This window comes from Pelobates fuscus, chromosome 5 (genome assembly GCF_036172605.1).
Source record: "Pelobates fuscus isolate aPelFus1 chromosome 5, aPelFus1.pri, whole genome shotgun sequence".
NCBI lineage: Eukaryota > Metazoa > Chordata > Amphibia > Anura > Pelobatidae > Pelobates > Pelobates fuscus.
Genome location: NC_086321.1, coordinates 44,888,503 through 44,904,216, shown reverse-complemented (window position 1 = coordinate 44,904,216; position 15,714 = coordinate 44,888,503). Strand labels below are relative to the sequence as shown.

Below are 15,714 nucleotides of genomic sequence, written 5' to 3'. Positions count from 1 at the left end.
GAACTCTCTGGCTGCTAGCTTGCAGCCCTTTTTATTAGGTGCTCCCATGAAGGGGAGGGACACACACAGTAACGTACATTAACCAATCACACAATAGTTACATCCCACACATAGCCCTCCTCTCTACCTGTAAACTAATTATCTGTACACACAGGAAAATACAATTATCATAGGTAGGGAAAATACAGTTTTTACACAACATTCATAACTCCCAAAATATACATCACATTCGCATAAAAATACATATTCACAATCAATCCATTCAGGGGAACAACATACTCAAAAATCATACGAATTGGACCAGGGGTTCAAAAGTTAGTACAAATGTGCATTTGACCTTCTGGAAGCATGGTTTTACAGGGCCCTCTATCCTGGAGACAATGGGGGGAAGTAATCCAATTATCCAGGACTAGAGGCAGACTCCATTAACCACATGGTTGCAAAACGACATAAAACACTTTAAAATACATAAAGTCACATTTTACACATAACACACAGACATTTCACATATCCCCAGATAGCTCAGGTCTGAGTGCACATTATTAGGTGAATGGCACTCAGATCAACCGAATACAGTTTAATCGCCATGGAGCCAAAGTCTTTAATCACACGAATAGGCTCCATGGCATAGCTATCTGGGTTACCACAGCTCACACAGGGCAAGTACCAAATGACCCCACTGTATTTAAAGGGCCAGAATGAGTGACATACACTCTGGTATGGCCGAATACTGTTTTTAAAGGGCCCAATCTCCCAGGGCCATAGTCCAAAGGCAGCAGGCGGGCAGCCAGGCTTCTCCAATGCAATGTGGCGAGATTGCTCTCGTCACAGATACTCTAGCCACAAATTAAAGTTTCCAATTTTGTGACCATCTATAGAACTCTGAGTTGCAAACTACTGGAGTAAAGCGGGGAGAACCCACCTCACACTGATTTCCCAAATTTGTAGGTTTGCATAGCGAGAAAATCCATGGTCAACCTCACAAGAGGTATCATCATCTCAATGTCTACACATCAGACTTTACACACAGGATAATTCTACCTCAACATTTACAACAGCCTTGCAATAATATAACTCCAGTTTTGGCACCGCAAGGCCACCTCAGGCTCACATACATGATCTAGCCATCATCCGGAAAGCCATTGAGTTTACTTGTAACCCCAAATCAATGACATAATACTTCTCTGGAGGCCATCAATATAGGATAGAACTAATGGTACAGGTAGGCAGCAGTAACGAATTAAGATATATGGTAAAATTACCCCACAAGTGTAATATCTAAACATTTGTAACTCTTCAACTAAAAGAGGAATGATTGCACCCGTGGATATTGCTGCTGTACAAGTACTTTCTGTCATCGCTACTAACGGCCACATCTAAACCACAACCAATTGAGTGATTACGTTTTTATCTGGAAAAGTTGCGTAGTTACTAGGTATGAAAAATAACTCATTGGTAAATACCTGTTGAGGCTTTTCCTGCTTAAGCGTGTCCTCGCTTAAACTTAGGACAGCAGCCAATACAGGGCTGAGGCTCCATGAACCGTCTGCATTCTGCAGAGAAATCAATCTGAAAAGAGCAGGAGTCTCAGTAGTTGACATGTCCGTAGATTCGGGACCTGAAGCTAAGAAATCATTATTATGATCATTATTATTAAGTTATTATTTATATAGCGCCAACAAATTCCGCAGCACCTTACAGTGGGTGGACAAACAAACATGTAGTTGTAACCAGACAAGTTGGACACACAGGAACAGAGGGAGTTGGATAATTGTGTACTTTTAAATCACACACATTCAGGAATATGCTTAGATTACCCAGGATCTGACTACTAGAACTTGCAAAAAAATAAATACAAAATTGCAAGGTGTGTAAAATATAATTGCAATTATAATATGCAGGATAAAGTCTTGATATGGTCCTCCAGAAGGCTACATTTTGCTTATGGCTAGAGAAGATAGAGGTGGTTGGAAGAAGGGCTTTTTAATATATAATGAAGGCGAGCAAGGCAGTATAAGTGGCCACAACCAGCTACTATTTGGGCTACTATAGTAAAGGCAGGCAAGCTATACATTAGTAAAACCTACAGAGGGAAGCCATTTGGTAATGAACAGTCAGAGAAACAGGACAGCCTAGGAGCCCTAAAGTACTGAGAGTAGGCCATAAAATGACTGTTGAGACTATAAGTATTAAAAGTAAATAGTAGCACATATGATAAAACAGAATCAAACAAAATTGGAATTTTATGCATAACTATAAGGACAAGATGGTAAACATTTATAGTTTAATAACTCCTGAGCACCACGGTGGGGGGGATGAGGGTTGGTCGGACCTGACTTAAAGACAGAGATTTAGATTCAATCGTGAGGCTAAGAGACTAAGAAGAACTGCAAAATGAAAAATTTAAAAACTAATGCAAGAACAATGAAAAATAGTTATCTGGGACACATTTTGGCAACACACTCCACAAAATAGTGGCAAATCGTACACCAAGAATGTCATGACTGTCTCAGCCGTTGTCTGCAGAGGGGTTCCTGAAATCAGGCTAGTCAAGCCGCAACCTTGTAAGGAGGGAGCCTGAGTTCTCAGGCGAAATAAGTGATAAGGTGGTAATCTCCCTTGAAGGCCAGGAGTGTGCAGGATGGACCTCATCTGTACCTGATGCCAACTTCTCGGAGGGTCAGAGTAACCTGATGAACTAAGTTTCTTCTGTTCAGTGTGGTCCTGCAGAGGTTCTGCAGGAAAGTGAGCTGCATATCCTTACATTTGAAGGAGCTCTTGCTTTTAACCCCTTAAGGACACATGACATGTGTGACATGTCATGATTCCCTTTTATTCCAGAAGTTTGGTCCTTAAGGGGTTAAGCTCCACTGCCATCTTATCCCCAAACAACTGAAAATGAAGTAGGACATCACGCGTGACCGCTGCCTGAGACCTGTTGGTCTTGGTGAGCCTATATGAGCCATACACTGAAGTGTTTTTAGCCTGCCTGGGTGCAGGATAGCAGGTAGAAGGCATCAGAAGAAGTGAGGCAGCTCATACTGCATTGTTGTGGGTCGTCCAGCACATCTAGTCTGGCCTGCAGGGCCTGGTGTGAGGATGAGAGTTGCTGAAGCTTTTCTGGTGTGCCTAAGTAGCGTTGTGTCATAGAGAAAACATCCTCCTCACCAGCTTTCAACCAATCTATGACCGCTGTTGACTCTTCCAGCACCAACGCAATATTTGCTTGGAACAAGGTGCGAACATTTTTCAGGAGGCCCAGAATGTCTCCATTAGTGCCCGGAGTCACATCCCCCGGCTGGATAACCTTTAACCGAAGGTTTTGCTAAAGGGCCTAATTCCCTTTGTGTATTTTTCCCTCATCTCTTTAGATTGTGCGCTAGTTTGGGCAGGGACCTCTTCACCTATTGTTCCAGTATGTCAGTCATGTTTTTGTTAGAATTCTTTGACTTGTTTATCTATTGTACAGCACTGCAGAAATGGTGGCGCTATATAAATAATTGTAACAAGTCAAAAACCACAATAACCTACTAAGCTAATGCGCTGTCAGGTGCAAGAATAAAAAAAAGGGTATTTATATTGCAGCAGTAGGATTAAATAGGTCTCTTTGCTGACATGCAGTCAAGGTTTGAGTCAGTGCTGGCAAGCTAGAGGGCAATGGTTTTACATTAATAGTATATACGAATATCCCTATATTCACCCAACATGTGCGAAAAGCGGTAAATAAATAATAAACGTAACTTTTGTATACAGCTTCCCACGATCACTTCCCTGTAAATGATCTTACATAGAGCAAAACAAAAGATGTCAGAACCAATGGGATACAGTAGTATATCTAAAATATAAAAAATAAACAGAACACGGTGTGATTAAAATAATAACTCCTGAAAAGACTGCACTCACAAACTTCAGGAGAATTCAAGCATCTCACAAATCCTTTTTATCACACCGAGTTCTGTTTATTTTTTATATTTTAGGTATAATACTGTATCCCACTGGTTCTGACATATTTTGTTTTGGTTCTACATTAATAAAAGATGCTGTGATGTGGCACCCAGTGGCGTACATACCAGGGTCGCGGCTGCGACTGGGCCCGGCCCACCCTGCGACTCGGTATGTATGCCACTGTGGCCATCCTCTTCTCCTGGGGGGCCCAGGAGCCGGCCACCTCAGGGCCCCCTGAGGCTGGCCCTCGTGTCACCCGGCGGGCAGGCAGGCACAGCGCACTGATGCCGGAGCTATGGACGTTCAGTGTCTTCTCACTGTGATTTTCACAGTGAGAATCGCGGAAGCTCCTCTAGCGGCTGCCAATGAGACAGCCACTAGAAGCTGGATTAACCCTCAGTAAAACATAGCAGTTCTCTGAAACTGCTATGTTTTCAGCTGCAGGGTTAAAACTAGAGGGACCTGGCACCCAGACCACTTCATTGAGCTGATGTGATCTGGGTGTGTGCATCTGCATGCACTGGCGTACATACCGCGCTGCAACCCCTGCGACCAGGAGCCCGCCGCCATGTGTTGCGGCCCCGGCCCGCACAGAGTAAGCACGGGGGGGAGCCACGGATCAATTTTCGCACCGGGGCCCCATGGGTCATGTGTACGCCACTGGTGGCACCTTGTGTCATTCTGCTACTAGGATGGTGTAAATTTCATGAACTAGGCTATTACCAGGCACTGCAATGGTAAAACTTTAAAGCTAAAAGAACCACATAAAAGAAATTATCTATACTGCAGTTTCATTGTCCTTGTTGATATTTAAATCACCATCAACCATCTAGCTTTATCTGCAATGTCTAAATACATAGGAGCTATCAGTATCGTAGAAAATATGCGTATGAACATAAGCTAATCAAGCTGTTTCTCAACCCTATCTACAAAATATAATTTACTATACAGAATTCTTTATTAGAAGAAGCTGAGGATATTAAGGGAAATTACAAAACTTACCATGAAGAATTTCCACATGAGAACCCATTTTAATGCTTTTTTTCTTGGAAGCACACTTCACAGTTTGAAGCATGTCTCCACCACCAAACTTTACTGGTGCACAAGCTACCCTCCTAGGCATCGCAGGCATTGCACAAGCCATTGCCATAGGTCTCCCTGGTAGGGAGAAAGGCATGGACCGCATCATCATTAAACCTGAGAGAGTAGAACACATATAAAGTTAATCAACTTACATACTTCACTTCTCTCTAATAACCATATACACTGCCCCAGTTTGATGTAGTAATTGTACTACATTGTTCTATTTGTACAATTTTTCTCCCTTTCTTAGCCACCAGCAGAAATAATACTTACAAAAAATACCAAAACGGCAATCTACAATACAACAATAGAAATAGACATAGGGCAATATTGTTTGCAAAAATTATGGGTTAATGGATAAGAATGATTTGCACTCACAAACCCAATTTGATTGTAGGCATATCACTAGGATCAATGTAGCGACTTCAGGACTTTGGAACCTCAGTAGCATGCATAGGAAGAATAGAAAATAATAATAGTGCAGAGTATCTCAGTAAAAATCACACATTTTATTAAATGTCACACTTACAAAAACGAAGTGTCAGATAGGCACATCAGATGGAAAAACTCTTGGTCCGAAATCCACAAGAGCAGGAAAGCCAGATAAAACAAATGAATACAAAATACATAAAAAATAAATAACTGAATACTCTGTACACTAAAAAAGCCCTACGCGTTTCGTTCAAAGTTGAACTTCCTCAGGGGAAAATATCCAGATGCTGTCCTCATGCAAGCATAACATGAAATGCCAAACTTCTCCTTTTTAAATCCGTTTTCGGCGCGAAGTAATCAGCCGTGCGCCATACTTCCGGGTTCGGACTCCGGTGCGCTTCCGGTTACGCCTCCGTTGCGTTCCGGAATTGGTAACCAAGCCTCGTTTTGATTCTCATCAGTAAGGATGGCCAGCCATGCGTTCCAAATGCGTTCCAATGCTCGAAAACGAGCAGAAAGTCCCCAAAGTGAAAAACCACAGTAAATATAAAAATTAAATAATCAATCAAGGGAAAACATCCCACAAGGTAAAATATCAGTATGAAAGAATGAATAGAAATAAAAAATATTGGTAAAGAAAAAATAAGGTAAAATACAATAAAATAAAATAGATACAATAAATTTACAAAAAGCAAACCAAATCAAAATCCACATTTAACCCATTCGGTTTCATAGTTTTTAGCGTGTGGATCCAATATCCCTCTCTCTTCCTCAGGGCCATCATAAGATCACCACCTCTTTCATTTAAAGTAACCTGTTCTATAACTATACATCTTAAGGTATTAAAATTAAAAGAGGGGCAGTTGTTACAATGCACTGGCACTGAGTGTGTTAACAAACCATTTTTTATGTTGTTTCTATGCTCTTGAAATCTTACTTTTAACTTCCTCCCAGTTCTTCCTACGTACTGCATCCCACACCCACAGGTAAGTAGATATACCACGTGGGTGGAGGAGCAGGACACCTTATTTTTAATTTTAAATTTTTTTGTAAATATCTGTTTATTCGTTTTCAAATAAATTTAAGAAACATTGAGACTCGCAGGTCTCCAAAATGTAGCCGTTTGTGTCAACATGTCAAATGAACATTTCGAAACTCGCAGGTTTCATCAATTATGTGAGCATCAATAATTTTGAGACTCGCAGGTCTCACCCTTGTTGTTTTTTTTTGTTTTTTTTTCATGGTTATCCTATATAATAAGTATTTTTCAACGTCATGACAATATGGCACTTTATCGTCGTGGACTCGCAGGTCCCGCAGGTTGGTAAGGTCTTCTAAGGGAATTTAACCCCTGGAACATTTGTCTCGAATGCAAACCTTGGTGACTCGCAGGTCCCTCTATGACATGTGTGGTATATATATTGGCGGGATTCGCAGGGCCCGCAGTATGTATGCCTTAGGTGGTGGCCCAAGGCTATTGTTGGGGTCTCCCTGACACCTGAGCCATAACGGGCTAGTGTGTTTCTTGTGTTTCTACTAGGAGGAGTGCTGCCATATTGGTGGTAGTGGCACCCAGAATCTAGGGGGTCCACGAGGGTGGATGCTAGGGTTGTAATGTGTTCCTCCCCGTAGCGGGGGTTCCGAGCCCTGTGCCCTGGGTGTGTGTCTGCTTACCCCTAGTGGGTGTGCCTGCCCTATCGTTGTTGGGGGTCTCTGCTCCTTATACCCTTCTTTGGTCCCCCTGTCTCGTGGGCTACTGCTTGTGTGCCTGCGGCAGTGTTAAATGCCTCGCAACCATCAAGGTGTATCTGAGTCAGGCTCGGGGGCCTGTGTGGGTTGTCCCTGTTCCAGGTCTCCTTTCTCCAACCTTGCGTGTGCTACCTTTTTACGTGTCGTGCCAGGCTTGCCTAGCCATATTACCGTGGGTTATCCTCCCAGCAGTCGCGCGTCCTCGCTTTCAGTCCCACGGGCGGGGGGGGGGGGGGGGGGGATGGGGGGGGCGGATAGGGGTGGGGTTCACGTCTTTTCGGGTCTTTGCATAGGCTGAGTCTGTTCGTCTAGGTCAGTGGAGCAAGGCTTGGAAGTCCTGGCGTGCAGTGGTTAGCAGCCAGTGTGTCCAAATCGTCAGGTAAGTCTGGGATTTCCCTTCTGCCATCAGGGATAGCTCCTCTAGTGTTCTGAGTTCCTCCATGCGTCGGTACCAGGTGTCTATGGGCGGTGCAATTTGTTTTTTCCAGTAGATGGGAATGAGACTTTTAGCCACATTAAGTATTCGGATTGTGAGGGATTTTTTGTAAACAGATGACTTTGTCTTGGTATGGTGTATGAGGAATGTTGCAGGGTCCTTCGGTGGGGGGCAGTCGGTAAATCTCTTAATGATTAGATATATGGATTCCCAGTAGGGTTGGATGAGTGGGCATTCCCACCAGATGTGGAGGTTTGTGCCTGTGTGTCTAGTGCATCTCCAGCAGGTGTCGCCTGTAGTGGGGTCGTATGTGTGGGTCTGGAGTGGGGTGCGGTACCAGAGGGCTAGAATTTTATAGGCCGTTTGCTGCGTTCCGCTTGACAGCGCACAGTGGAGCGAGAGGGTGCAAATTTTGTCCCATTGAGGTGGTGTGAAGGTTGTGCCTAAAGCTTGTTCCCATTTCCCCATGAAGCTTGGGGGTGGTTGTCTTCTCTGTCGCATAAGTATGCCATAGAGGGTGGAGAGGCCTTTGGATAGGGGGATTGGGTCCATACAGAGTTCTTCGAATTGTGTCAGTGTTCTAGTGGTGTTGTGGATCTGAAGTAGTGGTTGAGTGAATAATTGCAGTTGTCTGTACCTGAATTGTAACATGAATGGGTGGTTCGAGTTCCCGGTCATGGCTTCTAGTGACTTGAGGCGGCCACCGGTGGTTGCGTGGCACAGCCTCGGGACTTCCCGGTTCAGGAGGCGGACTAGCGTTTTCGGTTCCGTTCCTGGGGGGGAAGTTAATTTTAAATTTAACTTGTGTCTGTGTACTAACAAAATCTTTAAATGTATTGAATTGGTGACTACAACTTTTGCAATTCCCACAAGTGAAAAAACCTCCCATGTGGTTAATTGAAGTTTTCCCAGATCGAAAAGTACTAGGGGCCAAAATTTGTTTTAGATTATTGCCCTTTCTAAAAATAACTTTAGGAGCTTGTGGGATTTGTCTACCTAGAAATTCGTCCTCGGTGAGTAAACCCCAATGTTTTTTAATAATCCTTTGTATGTCAAAAGCCCTTCCATTATATTTAGTGTTAAAAGAAAAGTCAAACACTGGATTTCTAGTAGTTATATCTTTTTTCTTATCTTGGAGTAAATTACTACGGCTAATCTTCCCAACTCGATCGATCTCTGTATCCAAAAATTCAGGGGAGTAGCCCTTCTCCAAAAAACGTTTCTTGAGAATCTCAGATTATTATCGATTTTGAAAGAGACAACCTGAGTGTGGTTTCTGATGAAATGGGGAAATTAGCTGATATTAATACCTTTGACAAAGATACCTCTGATTTTAAGAGGAAGGAAAAAGTTCTGTTCGAAAGGATAGAGAAACTTGATGATAATATCGCACAAACTAAGAATAAGAAATATCTTAGAGACAAACGAGATAAAGTCAATAATACCCATTCAACATTAAACAAAATTGATAGAAAATCTAGATTTAAAGATCATGGTAAATATAATCATAGAAATCCAAATAGAGAAAGATCTAATCAAAGAAAGGGTGACCATATGGGGGCTAAACCCAAATGGACTACACCCCTAAGAAATCAAACCAATCCGAAAAAACGGAATGAAAGTTCATCTAGTTTGCATTCTTTTCCCAAACCACAAAGGGATACAGTTTCCAGTGTGGTTAATACCACCCGATCTACTGCTCAAAACTCCAATTCTGATAGGAATTTTTTAGGGAAGGGGCAAGACCGAAGAAAGGGGGAAATCACAGAATTTTTCCCACCAAGGTCTCAAGAATTACCCCTAACCAATCGTTTTGCGCCCCTCAGAGAACAACACATCCCGGGGAAGAAGAGGAGATTGAGTGGAGAAAGGGTGGGAATTTAACTAAAAAACAAGAAGAGAGCTTAGGAGTTTTCAATTTATCTGGATTTAATTTGACATTACAAGAAATCCTCCTTCTGAGTAAGGGTTTGAAATTTGTCCCTGAAGAACCCCCGAATTGTTTTCAACTTTTTATTGACGCCCAGAAATTCATTAGGAAAATGTCGATTAAAAGATTTTTTATTAAGAAAACCAGCGAAGGTTTTTTGAATACCTCCTCCAATCCTACCAAAGATAGAGAGATTCAGAGATTTAAACCTAAATCTAAATTTTGTCCTAATGACCGAGGAAGTCAGATTGAAGCCTTCAACAAAATGATCATTAGGGATTTTGAAAAACTGGGAAGAGATCAGGCTAGGAGAGTCAAACACAAAAATCTTACTTCGAGAGAAAGTAATATCCTAATTAATTTAAGTAAAAGAAGTGAGTTAACTATTAAGAGTGCCGATAAGGGAGGAGGAGTGGTTATTATGTCGACAAAATATTATGTTGAAGAATCTTTAAGACTTTTAAATGATCATCTTACATACACCAAACTCAACTCCAATCCCAATCATGAATTTAATCAAGATCTCAAAAGCATGTTATGCAGCGCTAGAACAGCAGGCACTATAGATGAATCCACCTATTCCTTCATTTTTACAGAATTTCCTAGGGTACCTACTTTTTACTTTCTCCCAAAGCTTCACAAATGTAAGGATAAGCCCCCAGGGAGACCGATCATAAGTGGCATTGATTCTTTGACTTCAAAGCTCTCTGAGTATATTGACTTCCATCTGCAGAAATATGCTCAGGGTGCTTTGTCATATTTAAAGGACACGAAACATCTCATTCAAGAATTGGAAAGTATTGAGTGGGGGGATGACTACGTTTGGGCCACTTTAGACGTGACTTCACTCTACACCGTAATTGATCACAATCTTGGTGTGGAGGCGGTCAAGAGTAACCTGATACAAGACACCGAATTAGAGCCTTGTTTTTGTTCTTTTTTGGAGGAGGCTATCCGTTTCATCCTTACACACAATTTTTTCAGTTTTGATGGGGAATACTTCCTCCAGATTAAGGGTACAGCCATGGGCACCAAGTTTGCACCGAGCTATGCTAACATTTTTATGGATTGTTGGGAAAGGTCGTTTATTTGGTCCAACAACCCGTTCGGTGCAAACTTGGTGCTCTGGAGACGGTACATCGATGATGTCCTGATGATCTGGCGGGGCCCCTTGGATCTTTTATATGATTTCTTTGAGTATGTTAACTGCAACTCTTTGTCTTTGGTTTTTACCCGGAAAATAGGTGTCAATAGTATTGATTTCCTTGACCTTTCAATATATATTGAGGAGCAGGAGATCAAGACTAAAACATTCTTTAAGACTATTGATTCCAATAGCTTTATTGATACCACAAGTGGACACCAAATTGGTTAAGAGGTGTCCCTAAAAGCCAATTTGTTAGGTTACGGAGGAATTGTAGTGATCTAGACTCTTTTTTTGAACAATCTGAGATTCTCAAGAAACGTTTTTTGGAGAAGGGCTACTCCAAACACTAATCCAGTGTTTGACTTTTCTTTTAACACTAAATATAATGGAAGGGCTTTTGACATACAAAGGATTATTAAAAAACATTGGGGTTTACTCACCGAGGACGAATTTCTAGGTAGACAAATCCCACAAGCTCCTAAAGTTATTTTTAGAAAGGGCAATAATCTAAAACAAATTTTGGCCCCTAGTACTTTTCGATCTGGGAAAACTTCAATTAACCACATGGGAGGTTTTTTCACTTGTGGGAATTGCAAAAGTTGTAGTCACCAATTCAATACATTTAAAGATTTTGTTAGTACACAGACACAAGTTAAATTTAAAATTAAAAATAAGGTGTCCTGCTCCTCCACCCACGTGGTATATCTACTTACCTGTGGGTGTGGGATGCAGTACGTAGGAAGAACTGGGAGGAAGTTAAAAGTAAGATTTCAAGAACATAGAAACAACATAAAAAATGGTTTGTTAACACACTCAATGCCAGTGCATTGTAACAACTGCCCCTCTTTTAATTTTAATACCTTAAGATGTATAGGTATAGAACAGGTTACTTTAAATGAAAGAGGTGGTGATCTTATGATGGCCCTGAGGAAGAGAGAGGGATATTGGATCCACACGCTAAAAACTATGAAACCGAATGGGTTAAATGTGGATTTTGATTTGGTTTGCTTTTTGTAAATTTATTGTATCTATTTTATTTTATTGTATTTTACCTTATTTTTTCTTTACCTATATTTTTTATTTCTATTCATTCTTTCATACTGATATTTTACCTTGTGGGATGTTTTCCCTTGATTGATTATTTAATTTTTATATTTACTGTGGTTTTTCACTTTGGGGACTTTCTGCTCGTTTTCGAGCATTGGAACGCATTTGGAACGCATGGCTGGCCGTCCTTACTGATGAGAATCAAAACGAGGCTTGGTTACCAATTCCGGAACGCAACGGAGGCGTAACCGGAAGCGCACCGGAGTCCGAACCCGGAAGTATGGCGCACGGCTGATTACTTCGCGCCGAAAACGGATTTAAAAAGGAGAAGTTTGGCATTTCATGTTATGCTTGCATGAGGACAGCATCTGGATATTTGCCCCTGAGGAAGTTCAACTTTGAACGAAACGCGTAGGGCTTTTTTAGTGTACAGAGTATTTAGTTATTTATTTTTTATGTATTTTGTATTCATTTGTTTTATCTGGCTTTCCTGCTCTTGTGGATTTCGGACCAAGAGTTTTTCCATCTGATGTGCCTATCTGACACTTCGTTTTTGTAAGTGTGACATTTAATAAAATGTGTGATTTTTACTGAGATACTCTGCACTATTATTATTTTCTATTCTTCCTATGCATGCTACTGAGGTTCCAAAGTCCTGAAGTCGCTACATTGATCCTAGTGATATGCCTACAATCAAATTGGGTTTGTGAGTGCAAATCATTCTTATCCATTAACCCATAATTTTTGCAAACAATATTGCCCTATGTCTATTTCTATTGTTATATTGTAGATTGCCGTTTTGGTATTTTTTGTATTTGCTATGAGGACATGAGAGGAGTCCTTTCATCTACAATACTTTGTAACTAAGGGTAATTTTTGTGTGTTCTCCTTCACCTATTACCCACTGTGTGTGTTTTGATCTGCACACAGGTGTATTTGTATCTATTTGTTGTTTTATATTAGAAATAATACTTAACATACCAAACAACGTTTGTACATTTTGGTTTTGCTCTAGAGACCATTTCTAATAGCAATAAATATTGTAAGTATATCTGTGTTGCATTTATTTTTCTATTTATTTTCTGTGTCACCGTTTTCTTCTTGATATATAGAGTGACATATACCTCCTGCTGTGATTAAGCGCTTTTGCATCCTGTGTTTTTTCACAAATCCTGTAAAATGAATATCGATTTAAGATTTTTAATATTTAGTATTTCGATTTAAATCCTCTACAATGGTAATGGTGGGGCAAGTAACGGGCAGAAAGATGGGCTTGTGGAGCAAATCTAATTAGAAGTAATTCATTCTTACAGATCGACCCACACACATTTACACGTCCTGAAATTGAACCAACTTAGATACAACATTTATTAATGCATTTAGGTACAAATTCAGATCTACACGTCTAAGCACACACACAGTCTCAAATACAAACATAAAAGACCACATTGAACTATTGCACACACAGAAACTGATCCATTTTCCCTTTAAGAATTCTGACACAAGGGGAGGTTTAGATGCTATTGTGTAAAATGTTTAAATGAACAATTAAAAAATGTGGTGGTGGCGAAACAGGCACTGTTGTAATTACCTGCATACCAAAAATAAAGAATTAAAAAAAAAAAAAAAAAAAAAAATGGTGGTCATGGGATACAAATAGACTTAACTGGCTGCATATCGCCCGAGTGTCGAGTCTGCTGTGTGTACACACCTGAGACTGTTGTGGTTATAGTGATTACAATTCACCTTTAATCCAGGTTGAGATGCTGCTTCTTCAGGGGTTAATAAAGAGGTGACTAATCTTTTTTTCTTTAAACAATTTTTACAGACTGACATATCCCTTTAAATAATGAGTTTTACTTCCTCTATACACTAAGATTCTTTCCCTGGGCCTGGACATTCTGCATGACCCAGTTCTGGACTTGGATAGTGTCTAACCTGGAGCTGGTATATCCCGATGCACTGGAGGACCCTGCACAGGCTGCTTGGTTTCCTTATTGACAGCTACATAGGATGTGAGAGACGAGATTACTCCAGACTGAATGCTGGTCTCCAATATCCTCTTCTTCACCTCCTCTGAATCGGAGTCTGTCCCATTCTCCAGCTCAGAGATTAGAGCCTTGGCGGCCAGTCTGTGAATAGTGGTTCTAAAAGGGGAAGAGATTTTACATAAAACTATATGGTTCATGCTTCATTCCCACAGCACTGTTTGTATTACCCTATACTGCACACTGTAAAATCTAAAAGAAAAGATAAACAATAGAATGTAAAATAGACAATTTAGAAGCAGCGAAGACATCAATATCAACCATTGCTACCTGCAGTTTCTCTACACTTTTTGTCAATTCTGTTCCTAGATGTTTCACTATAAATACTCATTGTTTATAGACTTCCCTTACCTCTCAGTTTTTCCAACATGAAAAGACAATGGCAGAACATTCCTGAAAATGTCATCTTTAAATTTGTACTCCAAAGAAACTTCACCCTTAGAATGCTCATCCACCTACACAAAACACATACAAACAGATAAGAGATACATCTAAGACTAACCGAAAATTAGATTCTAACTTTAACAGTTATTCTGTAACTAACTTTTATTATTCTCACTGTTCACACCTGTTGCTAACTCCAGAGCCAATTGTAACTCCAATCAAAATCCTAAATGTCAGATTTACTGCTTCCAGAGAAGTGACAGTTCTTTGTTCAACCCAAAGAACTCAGGCATCTAACAGAGAAATTCTGATTTGGTTCCAGAAGTACAGCACACACACGCTATGTTTACACAACACTGCAAGAGTTATCCAGTTTACATACTTTGCTCAACCTATTTTAGTAAATATGAAGATTTTTAAAAACTTTTTAAATAACATTTAGTTAGCTATTTGGGTGAGCTAAACATGACAGTTCACACACTCCTCCCTCCCTAACCATAACATCAATCTGAACCTAACTCTGCTAACAGGACAGGAGCACGGCCAACATAATGTGGGAGAGAACAGAAATTACAAAAGTTCAAGGAAATCAATGAATGCCGCTAAGTTGCTGGTACCTCCTCTCTGGAAAAAGCGGGAGACTCCCAATAAACAACAGTGCCTGGGGCGGGTGGTGTAGATTAGAGTGGCCAAATACATGTTTGTCTCCTTGCAGGGCATGGTGCTCAAACAAACTGAACAATGGGTACCCTGGAATGTATACATGTCCAGATGGGAGGTGGCTGTAGGAGTTGGGAAGAACAGGGAGATTGTGACATAAGGGGCTGTGCCTGTCAAGGCAGGATTCGAAAGCAGACTGGTAGGGAAATATGGAGAGCAGATGGGGTTGCACCTAGATACAAGTTGGACGAGTTGGGCCTTTCTTCCCCTCTTTGGGTGTTGCCTTCTTTGATTTCATGGGGTTTGGCTGGTCGGAAGAGAAGGGGGCAGTCGATAATGTCATACAAGTCAGGGGTGCCTAGAAACTTCCAAGCTGTTAGTACGATAAGACATGTCAAGGCTCCTGTGTGGCACAGAGTCAAATGCACCTTAGATGGTGGGGGATTACTGCGTACTGAGGGTGTAATGTGTACTGATAACTTTTCTCCATTTTTTCTCTTTTGTAAAATAACTGAAAATGACTAATACAATATGAGATTTAAAAAACAAAACAACAACTTCTAACAGGGAATGTATTCTGAGTTAGACTAGTGAACCGTCACTTTCTGCATTCTGACTGGAAGAATAATGAAATTTGATTATACCGATGTCTGCATATCTTACTGATTGCCAACATGAAAATAAAACAATACTGAACAGGACCTGCTAAAACTAAACAAAACCATTATTAACGAATTACACTTACTGTCCCTTTCAGCTGAGAAAAAATGATAGATTTTTGACCCTGGAAGATGGCACTAGGGGTTTTAGACAGTAGCACAGACTCCACCCCAGCCGGAAGAGACCATTTTAA

At 40.8% G+C, this 15,714-nt stretch overlaps 1 protein-coding gene across 1 annotated transcript in view; it reads right to left on the bottom strand.

The window, feature by feature from the left end:
• Positions 1 to 1,633, bottom strand: part of LOC134610683 (von Willebrand factor A domain-containing protein 5A-like) — a 31,280-nt gene extending 29,647 nt beyond the window's left edge. The window contains exon 1 of the mRNA XM_063453791.1: positions 1,464 to 1,633. Coding sequence (XP_063309861.1) covers positions 1,464 to 1,601 — 138 coding nt within the window. The 5' untranslated portion in view covers positions 1,602 to 1,633. The remainder of the gene's footprint in view (positions 1 to 1,463) is intronic.
• Between the last annotated feature and the right edge of the window lie 14,081 nt (positions 1,634 to 15,714).